We start from the raw sequence: 20,403 nt of genomic DNA, 5'->3' as shown, positions 1-20,403 counted from the left end.
GAGTTTCTTATTTTGACTGTATATTTTTCGCTTTGTTCTAACTATTCAATTCTTATTATTTTTCAGGTATAAAATATACATAAGTTACAATTAAAGAAAGTATTTTGAAAATAAAAATGAAAGAAGAAAGCTTATTCCGTGTTTTTGTTGGTGGTCTTGCCCCTGAAGTCAAGGAAGAGGAACTAAGGTAAAAAGATTATGCTTTGTTATATCTTTTAACGAATTTAAGGAGAGTTGAGTCATGGCCTCAAAAGATCTATTTCAATACGCTGTTCCAATGAATTTCCATACAGGAGATACAGGTGGGTGGACGAACCTTCTCAAGTGAAAACAAATTTCTTGGAAAAGTGTAGATACCCCCTGAAAAATGGCAAAATTTGCAAAAGAACCCTTGGAAAAAATTATTTTCATCTCTTATAGTGAGGGTTTTTCCCCTGGAAAAATGAGAAAACACTTCTTACACCCCCTGGAAATTCTTCTCGGATTACCCCCCCCCTGTATGGTCATAAAATGGAATGGCCCAATCTTTGCACGGGACATAGATTCTCTCATCTGACTCAGAATCTTACTCAGTACGTAAAAACAATGAAAGTTTCATATTGTGAACATGAACTTTGTATCATACTTTCAGAGATCGATTCAAGAGCTTTGGTACGACGTCAGATGTATGTTTGTTTCAGAAAAAGACTTCAGATGGTATGACGTTTAAAAGCTTTCAAAGGATAATCAAACAAATGGATTTATATTAAAGAATCTCAAATCATCTGTTGTTCCTTATTAAACATTAGATACTACCAATTTTCTGGCATCTCCATTTATGTTGCAAATGGTTTCCCTAAAGTGCCAATCATTGTAGTGGGTGGTTGTACTTGATGGGGAATCATTAGTGATAACAGTACTTTACTTTTGGGTTAATTTGTTTTCTGAAAATTGCAAAACTTAAACCGTAGCTTATCCTACAATAAGAAACGTATAAGAAAGGCATATGATCTTTAAAACAACTTCATGTTTTGTCATTCATTTACTTAAATTTTGAGATGCAAAACTTTGCAAGCTTCGCCTTCTTTCGAGATTACTTTATTCACTACCTCAAATTGTTCATATATTTTTTCTTTTCTTTTTTTCAGGGGTAATCTCAAAGACATTTGGTTATGTTAACCTCACCACGACTGAGCAACAACTCAGGAAATGTATGTAAAGATTTGAAAGCGATTGTAATTTTTTGAGATTTGTTTCGTGTGAGAATTGTTTCATTCGTCTTGTATTTGCTTCCATTGAGCTCTTTCGAATAGTTTCGCACACTGTATTCAGGGACTCTAGGCTGCCGTTTTACATGAGAAGAGTGGTCTTTTTTTTATCTTTTATATACTTTTTGAATTAGGTTTCGCAATCTTTGGTGGCACGAAATGGAAAGGACACAGCCTGAAAGTGCAACTGGCCAAAGACGATTTCATGAAAAGGTAACCCTATCTTATGAAGTTTTATGAAAAAAGTTTAATGTAAGTAAAAAATGTAAGTAATCGATATTATATAAGTCATAGTACTAAATTCAAGGAATGATATTATTGCGTATAATTGAATTTTCACAATTCGACCTAAAGTTGACCTAGAAACTTTTCAGCAAACCAAGATTTACTAGGCTTCTTCGTTTCGAGTGTAAAACTCCTAATGAGAATAAGACCTAAAATCCCGGAGGTTAAAAGAACTACAATTTCCAATAATCATTTATTTATACACACTCATAGGTTACAAAAAGAATGGGAAAATCCTGAACCAGTTAAAATCTCTAAATCAAGAAAACGTAAACAGATCGATCCTATCCGCAGCTACGAAGAATATATTGCTAAAAGTAAAAGCACAAAGAAAGCCATTCCCGGTATCCCTTTGGAAGGTGAAAAGAACTGGGTCATCGGCAAGTTTGGTCGACCGTTACCCATTGTCCATATCAATGGTAAAGGCTCTGGCAGGAAGTTTTTGAAACACGATCCATCAAAGCATTGCCATTGCATCCGAAGAATAGCTACTGATGTGCCCGAGGACAGAATTGATGGATTGACTTGGGAATTGGATGAATGCCAACATCTTCAAGATCGTATTATCAGAAATAAGAGCATAACCAAGAAAAAGGATATTGCGAACGGCGTTGTTGAGCTTGATGGTGTCGATGAGGAAAAAGAATCGCCTAAGAAAAAGAAGAAAAAGAAAAAAGCCAGTTTGGAGAGTATGGAAGATGTGGTGAATGAAAACGAGAGAGATACTGCTTTATTAAAGACTAAAGATTTGAATGGAAATGATTCTGAGGAACTTTGTAATGGTGCTGGAGAACTTGAAAATGACTTTGAAATAGCTTCTTGTGAGAATATTGAAGATAAATCTGACAATGAATCAATGGAAATTTCTTCGAATATAAACAATATATCTGAGGATAAAGAAAGTGAGGAATCGTCTGAATCTGAAGACGAAGAAGTGCTCGTAAACGGTACTCTCAAAAATATTGGCGATGAACCGGAAGATAACGGCGTTTCAATTTCCTCTGAATCTGAAGTCGACAGTGAAGACGAAGAAGATTCTCAATCAGACAGTGGAACGATTCCAGGTCAACCGACTTTCCATACAACTTCAATGATTGCTTCAACTCCATTTGTTGTTCCTTGCGTTAAGAAAAATCTACGTGAGAACCCGGGTGATAACATTGTAGCTACACCAAAGGTAGCTCACAATAACAGCAGTCTTGGTAAAAGCATTATCGAACAGTTGAAATCGAGATCAATGGCTGAACCATCAACAACAGGAACACCATTACCAGAATCTAAGGACTCGAATGTAGATAGTGGTTCTGAATCTGAAGGTGAAAGAACGAATAACTTTTTCGACTTTGATATCAACGATATGAATAAAGGACCTAAATCCAATGGAGGAGTTTCATCGAGTAATGAGTCTACCGATGACAGTGAAGGTGAGGAACCCATCAATCTGTTTGATTTCGAATTCGAGAATCTAAAAGGAAAAAAAGGAACAGAGTTTCTTAGTAGTTTTGAATTGCGCTGGGAAAAAGAAGATGTGGGAGAAGATTCAAGTGGGGAGAGTTCAAGTGAAGACTCTGAAACGGATAGCGATAAGTCACCCAAGGCGTCGAAAGAGGGTGAAAAAGCTGTGCCAGAAGCAAGTTCTGATGAACCCGTTGAGAGTGAATCTCCCCAAGAAGATAATGCGGAACCAGTCAAAAAGAAAAAGAAAAAATCGAGAAAAGATACCGAAGATGAACAAGAAGAAATATCTGAAACAAAGTCTTCTTCGAAAAAGAAGAAGAAAGAGAAAGAATCGACATTGAGTTCGAATGATATAGATGAAAATTTGAAACTAAACCTTGAAATTGACGAATCCGCCACACAAGAAATGAAATCAAAAAAGAAAAAGAAGAAAACCGAAAAAGAAAATGAAAATGAAACCGAAGAATCGACAGCTTCTACGAAGAAAGAGAAACGCAAAAAGAAAAAAGAAAAATCCGCATGCGAGTCACAGGTCAAACACCATAAACCGCAAGATTCCGAACAGTTACGACAAAAATCAGTCGAAGCTCATAACCAACGCACGCAACAGAATAAAGAGCTCATACAAAACGCACTTCGGGGATTGGACACGAAGGACTCGTCATCTGCGAACAATAAAATACGATTCAGCGACACGGACGACGATGATGACGAAGTCACCTTCCAAAACTTGACGACAAATGAAGCATCGAGTAAAAATGATAGTGATGACAAAGGAACGAAAACTAAATCTAACAAAGACGAGAAGAAGAGTGCACTTTGGGATGGTGATAGTGACGAGTCAGATGATGGAGGGACGATGACACGAACGAAACATAAAGATGAAAAGACAGTCGTGAGTTTTATTTCATTTTTGTCTTTCAGTATTTTTCGGTGTATTTTTGGAATTTCTTTTCGTGGATGTAAGGCTAATGAACGATTGATAAGTTTATTATCAACAGCCTAGAACTTTGGGACTATTGTTTCACTTTTTCTTGACCTTTCACTGAATTTCAAAGTTTTTTGTCACTTTAAAAGTGGACATTTCTAGATCGAATCTTCAAGGAGAGATTGCCAAGTCAAAGGCGTCAGTGGTTCGAGCCTTGCTCCTTCCCATGTTCCTTCCCATGTTCCGTTCAGCTCATAGAAGGCCGAGCCGGCTGTGAAAACAATCGTAGGACTGTGTAAAAGACCTAGATTACAGGGCTATCCACGTAAAATATCGCCATTATCTAGTTCGCGGTTTGCCTTGTCTCTCACTCTTTGATCTGAGTCATATGTACACAATTCTTAGCTCGGTGATTTACATCTCTGAGTCCATTCCCTATTACAGGATTTCCTTGGTGATGAAAACGATGAAGATGATGAAGATGAGGATGAAAACAGATTTTCAGTCAAACCACAATTTCAAGGAGAACACGGCAAAAAGGTTTGCATCTTGTTTCTCGTGATTTTTTTTGCAGCTTCAGTGCACCCGAAAGTTCGGTGAAACATTGAGTTAGATCTTTCATGTTCAAGCCAGATGAGAGGGTACATTTTCAAAAGCTTTCGGAATCGAATTAGGATCATTTTTCAACTTTTAAAGTTTTTATCAATCTTATAAACATTTTCGATTTTACGAGATTTTTTCCACTTGACCTTTTGTCCAACATGTCTTCCATCCCATATTGGGTTTGAATTAGTGGATATTGGTATAAAAACTTTCCTTCATTTCCTTCATCAATTATAGCTTTTCAAAATGCAAATGCATTATGGTGGTGATGATCGTTTCCGGATGGACGAACGGTTTGCCGAAGATGACAACGGCGGCGATACTGATTCAGAAGATGAAGGCGAAAAATCAGAAAACAAGAAGAGAAGTATAGAAAGAGAAGACGAAGAAACGAAAAATTTGAATGCAGAAGAAGAGAAGGAGCGGAATATGTCTGTACTGGAAAGCATCCTTGGCAAAAGCTTGAAACACAACAAATCAAAGAAAGAATTGAAAAAAGAATTAATTGCTACATCGTGAGTCGCTTCTCTAATTTTACCATTGGTACCATTTTTATTTCATACAAGGCTCCGAGTTTACTGAATTATTGGGCCATTCCATTAAATTCCCATACAGGGGGGTGGACGAACCTTTTCAAGTCAAAAAAGATTTTTTGGAAACGCGTAGATACCCCTTGAAAAATGGAAAGATTTGCAAAATATCCCTTAGAAAATTTATTTTCATACCTTAAAGTGACGTTGGACGAACCAAAATTAGTCTTTTACCCCTTGGAAATTTTAAGATAATTTTTAACCCCCCCCACAAAAAACTCTTTCATCCCTAGAAATGTTCCTCCACCCCCTCCCTGTACGGACTTATAATGGAATGGCCCATTCTATTTTCGTGTTTCTTTATATATTAGTTCTGACACATTGAATTAGAGGTGTCTTCATTACTCTTCTTCTTGCAGTTATGTTTTTATTTACTTGAACTTAAATTTTCGATTCTTATCAAATCCTTCTTTCGAGCAAGAATGTAAGCCTGCTTCAACTGAAGACACATGTTGCTTATCTTTAATAATTTGTTATACTTATAAATGGAAAATATATTATTTAACATGGTCCTTTTTTTCGGTTTTCAGTGCCAACCCATACCAACGATATGATCCAACAAAATCAGACCATACCGAACTCGAAGTTGAAAAGGAAGAGAAACCTTCAAACAGCAAAAAATTAAACGAAACATCAGTAGGAGAGAAAGATGTCGAAGAGGATGAAGCGAACCCTGTACCCGAAGTCTCCAAAGAACGTTTCTACAAAGTTGAAACTTCACTGAAATCACTCTTCTCCGGCACTGCTACTGCTGCTGAGAGCGAGGTTAGGCTTTGAACATTGTAATCTAATAAATTTAATTGACTTTCGCTAATTTGAACTCAAACATGGAATCTTAAAAAATCGAATTACAGAAAGGTTTGATTTATGGAAAGTATTTTAAGGTTTATTTCTTGACCCGGGGAATTAGCTTGAACTGTTGAAGTATTCGAACAAAAGAAATTTCTTACAAAAACCAATCGAAGAAATCCGTAGCTTGTATGATTCAAATAATTTAGTATGTATGCCAAATTTCTTCAACCTTTGCTTTTAATTTGTTGTTGTAGCATTGGTATTTAAATCAACCCGCTGTCTATCGGATTTGAAACTATATCTGACTATTTTCCTTTATTAGACTCTTTCAGCCATCTCATTTATTGGTATTTCGTCTTATCTTTATCTTATCCTTATCCTTAGGACAAGCCTGCACCAGCTTTTACATTTTTGTCTGCTGCGCCAACGAACGATGACGAGGAAGATGACTCTGGTAAAGTTGTAAATAACACCATGGATGTTGACGATGATGATGGAGAAGATGAAGAAACTGTTGATAAAGCCAAACCCATCAAAGAATTAAGCTGGAAAAAAGGTATCTTTATTTAATGTGATCATTATTTTATGATGCATGTCACATTGAATCTTTGTATTCAAGTTGAAAGGTTGTTTTGATATTTTGCGAATCTGTTCATTTTAGTCCTTGATTGGGAAATTTGCCCTATTGGAACGATTCCTTGACTTCTTTCTCATTCATGTTAATGTTATATTAAGGTTTACGGGAAGATCGTGACAACAGGGACGTCTCTATGGAAAACGAAAAAGAAGAAGAGTCGGAAGAAAAAACGAAAGAAGGAGAAGGAAAAAGTTCTTCTGCTGGTGGATTCTTCTTCTTCAAAGAAAATGATGAACGGCTGTTAAAAGGTATCGGTTTTGGTACTTCTCTCCTATCTTAAACAAATTGAACAGTGTCGCACTACCAAGGGGGCAAAAGGGGGATCTAATAATGCTTAAAATTATTGATATGATACCTCTTTATCACCATACTATTCTGACTAAATTTTCATTTTCTCAAAATATTTTATCAAATAATTTTCTCAACCGATAGGTGCAAGTTTCATGCGCTCAGAAGGATTGGAAGAGATCACAAAACAATGGGAAGATATTCGACAAGGACTACGCGAGGTATGATTCAATTTCTTTGACAATCACTTTTTTACGATACTGCAGATTTCTTTTTAAAACATCGTGACCTACTTTGAAGAAATAAATCTTTTGCGGAAAGAGAAAAGGATACACACGTAATGACAGATCTATTTCTATCCTAGGCACATAATATTCATTGTAATATTAGCTCAATGAAAATTGTAGTACTCAGGAAACACATCAATCGTCGATGAATGAAATTTCAATTTACAAAGAAATGGTCCGAAAATATTCTATTCCTTTGTTTAACTGCCTTTTCGTAATTGTTTTAAAGTTTTAAAGGAAAGAAAACAGGAGTGGCCTCGGGGGTGTATTTCTGATGCTATTTTTCTTTGTATTTAAAATCTTCACTTTGAATACAATATAAGAGTTTGATAAATAGAATGACTGTACAAAACAGAATCCAAAATTTGTTTCATCTACAATATTAAGTTTTAATGTGCACGTTTCTGGCTATTTTTATAGCTTTCAATAAATAAAAATACGCGTCGTCAATATTGTTAACGATCAAAACAATCTTCAGCATTAGTGTACATTCATGAGTGTTAAATTGCCTTAATGCCTGTTAATTAGGTCCAGTCCAATTTTACTCAAATTATACAGATCTATTTTTGCGAACTTTAATTTACAAAATCGCGAAATTGTCTTTTTAATTCAGATTGCTCTAATTTTGATCTCATTATACACTTAGCGATATTGATCGAAAATGTTTTTTTTCGTAATTTGTGAGTTCATTAAATCTACTGAAACGCTAATAAAACTTGAATCAAAAATGATTAATGAAGGAAGCAATCACCTCTTCCGGTTCCACAATGGAGAATCGGTTAGGGTAGTGTGGTGCCCAATGAAGTATAAGCCCGAAGGGCTAGAAGTCAATCTCCTTGGTAGGATTTGAAGCCAACAAATCCTACCAAAGTTGCCCGGCCTTGAGCGGCTCGCCTGGTTTTCACACAAATGACAGATAGAAACTAAAGTTTACCGCTAAATTTCGAAAAAAATATCAATCGTAAACAAAGGAATTGCTAGATTCAATCTGTCGTCAAAAATGCGGCGCATTTTTTAAGGCTTCACTTTTTCTTGCCTGAGAAAGGTTAGAGATTGAACTCTAGCCCTTCGGGCTTTAAACTCAATGGTGGTGCCCCGACCGTAGTGCAAAGGTAGAGCATTCGGCTACGGTGGTTAAGTTCATGGGTTCAACCCTCGGCTGGGTCATACCAAAGACTTTGTACTTAAAACAAAAATGGTACTTGATGCCTCTCAGTTTGATGCTCAGCAATAAAAATATGATAAAGGATAAGTGAAGCAATCCAGGGAGAAAGATGGTGCGGCTCAAACACCCGCTTCCTCATGTTCCGCTCATCATAGATATCATACAATTTTTAAAAGAAGTTTTCCAATACAACAGTCGATTTTCTATAACTCAAACCCCAAAGTCGTTAAATTTCTTGACTTATGGAGATTACGGATTAAAGGAACTGTTTGAATGAACCATCGTTGAGTTTTCGTACCACAAAAAATGTTGAATAATTTTTAATTTCAATGAATCCAATGATTCTACACAGATGCGATTCCCGATTCTCTAAAGAATTTCATTTATGAAAATCCATTCGTGCAGACTCGTGCACTACCTTCCGTGTGGAAACAACTCTTTACGGGAATCACGCTGTCGTGAATTTCACAAAATATTTTATAATATATCGACTTTTTTTTCAATTTCTAGGACTTTAGAAAGAAGCACAAAGATGCTGTCCGACGCGTCCGAAAAATGAAAGAACGGAAAAGAGTACCTAACAACAGGTAGCCAAAATTATTATTTTTTATAAACTTAAACCATATTTTTATCCCCCAAGAATACTTTATAACTTTTTTTTACTTTTTTATTTTATCGGGTTGAAAAGATTTTTGGTTTATTTTGATTCGAAAATTGAATCTAACTGTCTCAAATTATCTTTAACTACTCTAACATTTCTTGGCATTTGCTGACAAAATCTTCATCGTTAAATGCTTTGGGACTATTTGCCTTTTTCAGTGACCGAAATTATAATCTCAACAGGGTCTGTGAAAAAAAGTCAAGAAACTTCGTTGGGAAATTTATTTTTCGCTTTCGATCAAATTGACAAGTTCGCCTTGAGAAAAAGTCTAGAAATATTTTCTTGAAAACTTTAATTTTTCAAATTCTTTTAAGTTGGCTATGGTGGTCTACCATGTACACTAATTTCTTTCATTTTGGCTACGCTCCTCCTATTTACAGGAAATCTTCAAAAAATATTTCATCTTCCTCGATCTAATTTTAATTGATATAAATCGTCCTGGTTACTGAAAGTTTAAAACTAATTTTATTTCATTATTATCTTTTTGCAAAGAGCTTGTTTTTTCCTTTGCTGCACATTTGAGCGTAGGTGCGTGGGATCCAGTTCGTTCTTTATTACTATCGTCACGTTTTAATTATGAAGCCTATATTATCTCTTTTGCCATGGTTTGTCTGTCTGGATATTTTCAGTTGCCAATATATCGTTTATCATAAAAATGACTTGCAAATATGTTTAGTACCATGTGATTTAAATTTTCTTATGTCAACGAGAAAACGTCTCTCTAGTATTCAATACTATTATTCGATGAAAACCATATTCCCCTTAAAAATTGTCAACTGCACATGATTTTGATTAGAACCAATAGAATTGCACGCATTGTTTTTCTTTAGCACACTCAGTCTGAAATATGATGTTATTCAATCTTTTTTTAAGCATAAATTTTTATTCTCCAGTGGTGCATATCATGAATTCAATCTTTTTTATTTAAAGCATAAATTCTAATTTTAGTGTTATTTTTATTCGCTATAACCGCTCAGAATTCAGCCGTTGTAAGTACGGTTCTTACAAAAATATTCTTAGAAATTATTTCAGATATCGGTATTAATGAAAGGTCGTTTGCAATAACCGGATAGTTGTCGTCACCGATACGGGATACGAGAAATTTGAAGAACATCAAGTTCATTTGACCAGCCCACTTCTCCTTTTAACTGCTTTTCATTTCATTCAGGAAATTCTTATCCGTAGACATGTCATGTATTTGATGAACGAGTTTTTTTGTCTTCTTCTTTTTCTTTCAATACTGGTACATGGAACATGGTAGTTGCTATGGAGCGTTCCCATGTCAATTGGCTAATTTGTCGATCTTCTAGGTCAAGCCACCATATCGTAACCATTAATTGTTTGGTTAGGATCTGGTTTATCGAGATACAGTTGACGCTCTCTAATTCGACGTTCTACTATTTGATACGCTCCATTATTCGATAATTCTGAAAGTCACCGTTAACAAGTAACTCTCATAAATGACACTCTACTATTCGATACGCTCCCTTATTCGATGAAAATCCGATTCCCCTTGAAAATCGAATTGGAGAGCATTGATAGATTGTCATTTTTTATGAAATTTTTCTTGCGTTCAAGATTTCCAGGCTGTCCGTTCAACTGTTTCGAATCTCTTTAAATACCCATCACTCAAAAAGGCAGACCGTCTCCACGATTATGCTATAGGCTAAGTCAAAATTATTTTTTGTGTGTTATTTATTTTGGAGTAGCTGTTGTCGTTTAATTCATCACTCCGATGTTTTATCCCTTTAGAGCTCGCCATGTTTGTTTCAGTTTTCCAGCAAGGTTTGTAAATTCACAAGCACCCCATGGTCTGTCCAAAATGGCTGCCCTTTTCGCCGTAATTTTTCGCTCTCGGACCTATTTGGACTTTTGAGAGACCGTTTATAACGTTCTCTGGCAGTGACCAGCCAGGGCCAAGTATATGTTGTTTGGATATTATAGTTATCAGGGAAGAGTAATACTTCAATTAACAACGATGGTTAAAAGCACTGTACTATATCAAAAAGTTTTTAGTTTAATTTCTGTCTGCCTCACAGGCAGGTCAATGCAATCGCATCATTAGCCAATCAATTTTGTTACTGTGATTTCCGCCAAATAGAAGACACACCTACACCTACACACCAACTCATTTTAATTTTGTTTGCCATTCCATCGATTGATGACGATGGTGATGTTTAATATTGAATTGATTGATATTGATAATTTAATGTCCAGCTTTAGCGTCAAAATGCCCACTCTTTTTAACTTTTCAATACCATCCTGTCATTCATCAGAAATTATTCACTTTTAGTTCCTCTTGATATTCTTACTGCGGTTTGTTGGCAAATTTTGACTTTTTGTAACCTTGATTTAGGCATTTTGACCTTGATTGACATTTTTCACGGACCTTGAAGTGTAAATCGTTGATGTTCGATGTTCAATATGTAGTTTCGATAATGCTTTGAACATACACCTTAACCAAAATGACTTTACCTTAAGATTTTTTGTTATTGATAGTCATTCTAATTGGGTTTCTCCAGAAAAGAAACCGTATACCCCCTGTTGAGGAGGACCAAACTTTTGTTGCTGGAAATGTTGTACACCTCTAGAATTCCAGGCAATTTTAGGTTTAAAATCCTCTGGAATTCTGAATTTTTGTAGGATTTAAAAAGCTACCCTAATGGAATATCAGTTACTTTTGACAGATCTTTGTATCTCCCTATGGAATTCCGCCACATATCAAACTTTACCCCCTTGGAACGGAAATGGACCTCCTCAAGGGGGTATACGTTTTCTTTCCGAAGCCCATTTGAAGCTTAACCTTACGGTGTGTTTACTTTTTTCAAGGAAACGAAACAGGTAACGGGCTTTTATGAACCCTCGCCACATGGGCGGTCGCTCATCGTCGTTATAATTCTAATTTAAGGAAGCGTGGGTACTTTTCTTTTGGATGTCGAGATCTTAATAAAAAACACTGATATCGTCATAAGAATGTCTGTTTTCTACCAATTAGCTCTGGACTAAGTACCAATATCAATCAGAAACCGCCTAATTTTTGCCTCCCTTATAATGTCTTACATCGATTTCCAAAATTAACTGTTTTCGATTGATCTTACTTGGAAAGTTTTAATATATAAAATTAATGAAAGGGAAAGTCGTTATAAGATCCGAGTGGGCTTATTAAAGAATGTGCGAATGCGCAAAAAGAATGTTTCATACTCAAAGTTGGCTATTTTGATGGCGTATTGGTAGGTGACAACGCTAAAGGCCGGTCTCCACTTGCGCGCGCTGCGATTGCACTGTTTGTTTTCAATCCTTTTTGCTTGGAAAAAAGATTACGTCATAGAATGTTGCGCGCGCTCGAAAAAAAGTTGAACACATTTCAACTTTTTTCAACCGTTACGTCAGATTGCGCCAATGGAGTTGCTTCTTTTGACCAATAGCGTAGAAGCTTTGCTTTAAAAAGTGCGATCGAAGCGCGCGCAAGTGGTGACCGGCCTTAAAAATCTCCATGGTCACCGGGCCGATATGGTAGGCTCACTTTGATATGTTGGCGTTATCAGGCAGTTTCAGCTATCCTCACTCCATGCCTCAACCTGAAAGAATTGGGACTGGGCCCAATAATCTCCCGTAAGGAGAGCTATTGGCTACCAAACCCTCATCTTGAAAACCCATTGCGCAGTCCAGTTGCTAAAATCCGTATTCAGAACTTTGCAGTTGTTGAAGATTTTCCCGCGGTCTTCGAATTTCGGTATGTCGGGTAGAAAGTTGGAATAGAATAGATAAAACAAGATTATCCTGTTTATAAGGTATTTTGCATATTTCGCAAGACTTTGCTCTTTGTGCCAAGAAAGTAACCAATATTTGAAAAGCTTTTCAACCATAAATGTGGTTAGAACAAAATATGGTCCTTTTTCTTGTCATTTAAGTAGTAGGTTTTGATCATATTAGGCATTCTCTTAAAATATCCATATTTGAGGAATTTAAATTTCAATCGAAGTAAACGTGGTCCTATGGGTAATTTATTTTTTGTAGAAGCGTCTAAGATAAGGTTCAAATTCCAAAATATCCACTAAAACTGTCACTGTATGGAAAGTTGGAAGGGCTGGTTGAATAAGCTGGTTTAGAAAAACCTCTATTTTTGATTAGAGAATTCTAAAAAAACCATGAACTTAAAAAACATGCCTTAATTGAGTGCTTGTTTATGGGTTGTTTCAGATAATAGCCCCATAAACCAATGACCACAATTTGTAAACCAGACAAAAGACATTGTTCAATTTATACATCGATGACATGCTTGGTTTTTGTTTCCACACTTTTTCAAAAAATCCAGCCATACTAACTAATGATGTTTTAATTGCTTTAGCCGCCACAGCTCATCCGCCAACCCGCAACCATAATCAAAACATAGGAACAAGAACGAAAATAGCTTCTCATTACTGTCACAAATGTTATTTTTGATAATTAAAATTTTGATAAGAATTATTATGTAATCGTTTTTCCACAGTTTAGTTTTCCATCTCATTGTGTTTAAAACCCGAAGGGAAAGAGAGGAATCTTTAACCTTTCTCAAGAAAGAAAAATTGAAGCTTTGCGTCGCAATTAAGCGAGACCAATTTAATTTGTTGTTTTACGGGCCAAGCTACCCAAAAATAAACCTTGGAAAAACTACCAAAACTTTGAAAATTTGGGAGTCTGTAAAAGCAATGAAAATGAAAATATACTACCAAAATTAATTTTATTGATTTATTATTTGATTTTTGAAACTTCAGGGTCAAAATCAAATTGATCTCGCCTTAGAATGACGGATTGAATCAAATGTTTTCTTTGTTTTGACCCAGTATACCATTTGATATCTAGTGATATATTTTACTTTCAATCTGGCCTTCGTGTGAATACCACGCGGGTCATTCGTCTCAGATGGGAAATAAGTAGCTTCATCTGCTCACTGTCCTGTCATTGTATGTATGTGACTGACAACATCAGAGGGAGAGAGTTTAGGAACTACTTAGTTAGATTTGATTGTTGGTTTGACGTCAAACGTCGTAAAGTTTGACATCATGATGTCAAGAAAATGGCGGGAAAACGGAAATGATTACTTTTTAGTGTTTTGTTGGTTGTATACTGATATTTTTGGTTGATCGTTTGCGGTTTGTATTTCAGAGCATGGGGATGAATCAATTGTTTTTTTCTCTCTCTATTACTGTTAGGTTGAGTTATTGCAAATCTGGGTCCTGTTTCTAGACTTGTTTCTAGACTTGTTTTTGTGCTCTTCGAACCAGATCACGTTTTGACAATCAATCAATCATTTCTGTAACTAGTAATGCAAAATGACCGATGGATATTCTGTTAACCCCAATTGCAAAAGCATTGTAATGCAGTAGTCAAAAAATGGCTTCTTTTTTACGTTTAAAGTATTGAAAATCAAGGAAACTCATTAGAAGGGTATGATTTGAACTACTAGTACTAAGCTTTATATAAAGCCTGTAGACTTTTTAAATTTCGGTCAACCTAAAAAGATATAGCTTAGCCATGGGTTTATAATGGTCATTGATGGATTCTTTTTTGCATGCCTTCTTGAGGAAAGGACCTTTTAGGGCTGAAAGCAGGCCGTCTTAGCGGTCTCGTGATCACTACCATTCTCACAGTCTCATGTTGCACTGCTAGAACGAGCTAATTAAGTTAATTAACAAATCAGGATGGAGAAAACTATTCATTAATCCCAATTAAGTATACACTATAAACAAAACATAAACAAACCAATTTGTATAAAAAATAAATAAAAATAATGATTGTTCCAGCCATATATTTCTCTCAGGAAAGATGGCGCGCCTGAACGTCAGCTGCTGGTACCATTTTGACGTTTAGCGCTTTCTCAGATTTTTTTCCGACAAAGCAAAAATTGATTGGTCTATTTATGGAACCTATTTTCTTCCTCCTGCGAAGTTTGAATCTGATCGAAAGGCCTCTTGTGGCCAAGGAACCACAGAATGGCTAAGCGATTAGTCTTCGAGCGTCTACCATTTTTTAATTGGCGAAATTCAGGCAATAGAAGATAGTATATCAAATAGAAGGCAAGTTTAATTGCCAAATCTCGGTTCAGCATCCTGTCTAATTGGTATTTTGCAGATCATTAGGTTGAAATAGGGGATCCAAAGCTCAAATGAGGGAATTTGGATGATTAGCCCAACAGATTTGGCTTCAAATTGCTCCAATTACTAGTCTAGCATACTTGATCCACGACAGATCCAATGTATTTCTTAAAAGTTGTTTATTTTTGGACCTACCCCGGTGGGGTGGAGGTCCTATAAATTAACCTGTGTCCGTTCGTCCGTTCGTCTGTTACCAACTTTTCTCAGAATTGAATCACGGGAATCTTTTGATTTTTGGTACAAAGGTGCAAAATGGTGGTGGGCAAAATGTGACGGAGCCCGATTTTCGAAAAAAAATTTTGGGGCAAATTTGGGCCACAAAACGGCTAAAAAACGGGATCATCAATTTTTTCAGATTTTTTGCATGAAATTAGGGTACTATCATAGGTAAAAGATAGCTCAAGCACACTTTTGCAACAAAATTTTGTTAGCTCAAAAAACGCATGTTTATCTATAAGAATCACTAATAAGCATACATCAATGTTCTTAGTCAAATTACTCAATTTTTTTATGAGATATGTTTTTTTTGTTCATGAGGGCTTACTTTTGAAGAATAAGTGTGTTTAGACATGAAATTTTGGTAGCTTGGCGTGTTTTTATAGAAAAACTGGCCAAATTCGATATTTTTTTATAAGCACATTATCAATTACTTAGCTATTAGCTTTTCTCGAGATTGGCTCTTTCATTCTTTATGATTTTTTGCACAAAGATGCATTACTATAAACCCTTGAATGTGACGGAGCCCAATTTTCGAAAAATAATGTTTTTGGGCAAATTTGGGCCAAAAAACGGCTAAAAAAAGGGTTTTTTAGACTTTGTGAAATATTCGATCATTGTTTTTTTCTGATTTTTTGCATGAAAGTAGGTAAAAGATGGCTCAAGCAGATTTTTGTAAAAAAAGAGCTTTTCAGCTCAAGAAACACATCTTTATTTATAAGAATCACATAAGCATACATCAATGTTCTTACCCAAATTACTCAATTTTTTTGATGAGATAGATGTTTTTTTTTTGCTCACGAAGTTTTAAATATGAAAGAATATTTCAAGAGCATGAAATTTTGGTTTCTAAACGTTTTTTTATAAGAAACAAACGACTAATTTTAGTAGATCGTCACTATTTGTGTTCTGAATAATTTTTTAACGGTCATGCTCACGTAGATATCAATTATATATGTGTTAAATGCATAACCAAGTAGGTCCATAAGTATCACTTGTTTTGCTTGGAATGAGCGGATGTTGTTATGCATTTTTAATTTGAACGTACACATGGAAAACAGATTGGTTGTTTTCATTCTTTCATCATGTGATTAATTCTCTTCTTCCAACCTTCATTTTGATTCTTGTGTTAATGTGATTTTTACGATCCATTTGTGGTCATTTAGTCCTTTTCCGAGCTTTGGTGATTAAATTTTTTTCGTAAGCAATATCTTAAATCAAGAAAGATTTACCTGGAAGTCCCTATTAACGTAGACTAAAGTCTACTTCTGATTGAACTTTTTTCTCTGATGATTTTGATGACGCTGAGTCCAGTGAAGTAGACTTCCATCAAAGTTTATGATACTGTAATAAAAACAAGAAAATACCTCCAAAATTTGAAAACAATTGGTCTATTGGTCATGGTTTTCTGTTTGTTTTTCTTCAAAAAGGGACACGATCTAGTGGCATGGATTTGCTACCACCTCAAGCAAAGCCAAAAAATGGAGCCTGCCAAACTACACCGGGCCACTTATTAGCGCCATCCAGTTTATCAAAAAGCTATAAGTGGCCCCCGGGCTACTATTAACGATGCTAATTGTTTTCAGCAATTGCAGTGGTAGAAATTTGTGTTAAATTCCATCGAGGCCCACTTTCCCCTTTATATCTCAAAACCGCTAAAATTGAGTTGTCTCACAAAATTCGAGCAAAAATATAATTAAAAAAGTATTTTCGGGATTTCATACCGGGTGCACCAAAAAAAAGTATACAAGTTTGTCAAGATATTGTGAGCTTCAGGATTTATATTTTTTGTTCATTCTTTTTTTATCGTATAGAGGATGCTCTAACTTAAATTTTGAGCTATCATACATTAAATTTGAGAAAGTAGTTCGAAAGTTATTTAAGAAAAACTGACTTTTTTTCCATGTCGAAGTTTCAAAAAATCATTAAAAACAGCAATCACGCTATAAATAAGACGAAATGACAAAACACAATTTTATTGGGTTTTTTATTCTTTTTTTTCTTATTTATATTTTGCCAACAGTTTATCCATCTTATTTGCACGTCATGAACATTTCCAAAACGAGTAAACTCAATACAGACCCAATTTTTTTGAGCAAAAAGTGGAGGAATGGTGATCTAATTTTTCAAAAGTTTTCTCACATAGCACACACATAACATCAAAACCTTTATTGGAGATTTCCAAAAAAAATTTTCAGCTTTTCCAAAAATATTATCCCACATGGGAATAGCTTATTTTACCATATTTTTAAATTCTGTAACAAGTTTTGATGCATTTTTCGGTATTTTTATGTGTAAAGAAGGTAAATGTCGAGAGAAAAGTTTGTTCGCTGTTTTTGATGATTTTTTGAAATTTTGACATTAAAAAAAAGTCAGTTTTTTAAAAATGATTTTCAAACTACCTTTTCAAATCTAATTTATGATAGCTCAAAATTCAAGTTAGAGCATCCTCTATACGATAAAAAAAGAATGAACAAAAAATTTAAATCCTGAAGCCCACAATATCTCGACAAACCTGTATACTTTTTTTTTGGTGCACCCGGTAGTATGATGAAGTAGTCAGGCCACGATGACGTCATCAATGATGCCAAAATTTGCACTAAAGATGACAATATTACTATTTTGTAAGATATCAAATTCTTTTTCTTTTGAGAAGATACTCGAAGGGTTAATTTCTTTCCATTCGTATATCCAACAAAAGAAATCAAATTCTTCCATTTAATTAATTGGTACATATCTAATTGATTGCTAAGTATCATAAAATCTATTATCTATTTTTAATTAAGAATGTCAATTAAAGGTAAGGTACTAATGATATTTTCCGATTTTGTATTTTGATAAAAAAATCACATGGTTTGAATTCTATTCGCCTTGCGGTGACAACATTGCGAAATATGTCTAATTTTAATGGTCCAATAATGAGTGTCTTAATGCCAAGTTTCAAGGTGTAACTTTTATTAAAAATCGCTTAAGCTTTTGACTTTCCATCATCCCACCTGTCCGATCCAGCGCACCACGCTTGCGAAGCCAATATTCTTAATAGCGAGTCTATGTATGTGTGTTTTTTAAGGCTTCTTGATTGACTGAGGACGGTGGTACATCAGCACTTTTGCCGTCCTCGACTTCGCAGATCATAACTGCGGGCTTCTGCTCATCTTCTAGCGAAGGAAGTTTCTTAAAGGAAGTATATCTATAGAGGTCTGCGATTCAGACTAGGCTATTTCAAATCGTTTCAGTCATTCCGCCTCCCTCAAAAGTGCAAATGCATAAACTCGCTAGATTATGATCTCAAAGTGAGTCATGTTTTTCTACTGAGATTAATGGATCTAGGTGTTAACAACCTAGTCTTTGAGGCCCGGGGGGGTTACTAGGGCAAAAAGGAGTACGGGGATGTACCGCTAGTCAGGGTACCTCCATGAGTCTCAGGTAGGGTCGCAAGAATATCAAACATTAAGAACAAGTTGATATTATTTTAAGACTTTGAAGACTGTAAAATACCCAATATTTAGAAAATTGCACAAAAATACTCACAAAATGGTGAAATTATGCTTATTCTAAGAATATTTTTAGACTAAAAACTGAAAAAGTTAAGAACATCCTATGTGTTCTAAAATTTTGGAAAATTAGAAAGTTGATATCCAAAAGTTAATATCTACCAGATATCTATCTTGCAATAAGGATAACTTACCAATCTCACCCACAGATTTATAAGGACCTAGATGTCGTTCTTTAAGCCATTGCAGGCTAAAAAAATTGAATATCGGAAAAAGTATTGTTGCTATTGTTTTCGAAAACCCTTGAAGCTTCTGATTGGTCAAGCGCTGAAATTCTATTGTAATGTCACGTGACTTAGGTAGAATTTCCTACCTAACCACGGCACACTTTTCAGCCGAAGTACGACATCTCACCGCCTTCTTCAGAATTTCATGGACAAAGTCCTTCAAAGTGTAAATTGCGGCTAGATCCCCTCTGTGTTTACTGGACGTTCTTGTTTAGGCTTTATTGCACAAAAGTTTCAACAACTACAAAATTTGATGTGTTTTTGTCATCCACTGTACCTAATGTTCTTTGATAATGTCTCAAAATTGTAGATTGTAGACTTGCTGATTGATTTTTTGCGGCCATTTTAAAAAGACATGATCACCGTTTCGATGAATGTAATGTCGCAACTTTTTTCTTTTATGATACAATTCCGTGTTATATGGAACTTTCACCATCGTAAATTATAGAGAGTAGGCTGTGATTGTCCAACCGAAAGCGCTACAAAGTATTTAGTCAATACATGCTTCTTTCTCATAAGAACTAATAAATTTTGGTTGACGCTCCGCTGTTCTCATATTTTTAACTGCAATGTTCTTCATATGTTTTGAAGTTGATATTGTTGCTTGCTTTTTAAAATTGAATTATCTCGAATTCTGTCAATAACATCTCGTAATGCCTATTATGTCATTTTAGAAAATTTTAAGTATTCCGTAAATCGCTCCTCAATTTGTAAAGACAAACAATCACCAAAACATATTTGCCTAAAAAAGGCCGTAGCATGAAGCATGAAGGTAGGACATTCAGCTACGGTGCACAAGGTTTTTATGGTTCAACCCTCAGCCGGCTGGGTCTTACCCTAAATTTCCCAAAATGGTACTTGATGCCCTTCTACTTGATGTTCAGCAACTAAAGAGACGAATCAGAGTTAAGTGGAGAAATCCATGGAAAGAAATCACCTCACCTCTGGAAAGACAGCTAGACAGCTTTCGGGCTGCCCTCGATTCCCGGAGGGGGGGGCACTCAAGGTAAATGACCTACCAGACGTTCGGCCCTTAAGGGTAGGTTTTTCATAGTTCAGCTAGTGCACTGTAAGGGTAGGAAATTACAAAACTGCACTGAACTTCACTGTAAGGGTAGAAAATTGTGATAAAAGGCCAATTTTTTGGTAAAATTGGCACAAAATTGGTCAATTTTGGAGGAGAAATTCCACATTTTCTTGGAAACTTGCAAAAAATTTCGCCCTTGCGAGAGAAAAATTTTGAAAAAGTGCACTGTAAGGGTATGATTTTTCATGGAAATTCATTGCACTGTAAGGGTCCGATTTTAGAAGCCAAATTTTGGGCCAAACGT

At 35.5% G+C, this 20,403-nt stretch overlaps 1 protein-coding gene across 1 annotated transcript; it reads left to right on the top strand.

The window, feature by feature from the left end:
* Nucleotides 1–66: 66 nt before the first annotated feature.
* LOC136806689 (nucleolar protein 8-like) lies at nucleotides 67–8,999 on the top strand. The gene is made up of 12 exons (XM_067063278.1): nucleotides 67–187; nucleotides 632–696; nucleotides 1,128–1,190; nucleotides 1,382–1,460; nucleotides 1,746–3,885; nucleotides 4,363–4,458; nucleotides 4,759–5,036; nucleotides 5,642–5,876; nucleotides 6,288–6,459; nucleotides 6,639–6,788; nucleotides 6,973–7,049; nucleotides 8,791–8,999. The coding sequence occupies exons 1-12, from the start codon at nucleotides 117–119 to the stop codon at nucleotides 8,869–8,871; spliced, it is 3,507 nt and encodes a 1,168-aa protein (XP_066919379.1). The 5' UTR covers nucleotides 67–116; the 3' UTR covers nucleotides 8,872–8,999.
* Nucleotides 9,000–20,403: the final 11,404 nt, after the last annotated feature.

This window comes from Clytia hemisphaerica, unplaced genomic scaffold (genome assembly GCF_902728285.1).
Source record: "Clytia hemisphaerica strain Z4C2 unplaced genomic scaffold, Clytia hemisphaerica genome assembly, whole genome shotgun sequence".
NCBI classification, from domain to species: Eukaryota; Metazoa; Cnidaria; class Hydrozoa; order Leptothecata; family Clytiidae; genus Clytia; species Clytia hemisphaerica.
This window is presented reverse-complemented; position numbering and strand designations above follow the sequence as displayed.

Coding starts and splice junctions, on each gene's coding strand:
- LOC136806689 (XM_067063278.1), top strand. CDS start 117: ATGAAAGAAGAAAGCTTATTCCGTGTTTTTGTTGGTGGTCTTGCCCCT. Junction 6,460..6,638: donor AGAATTAAGCTGGAAAAAAG/GTATCTTTATTT, acceptor TGTTATATTAAG/GTTTACGGGAAGATCGTGAC. Junction 7,050..8,790: donor TTCGACAAGGACTACGCGAG/GTATGATTCAAT, acceptor TTCAATTTCTAG/GACTTTAGAAAGAAGCACAA.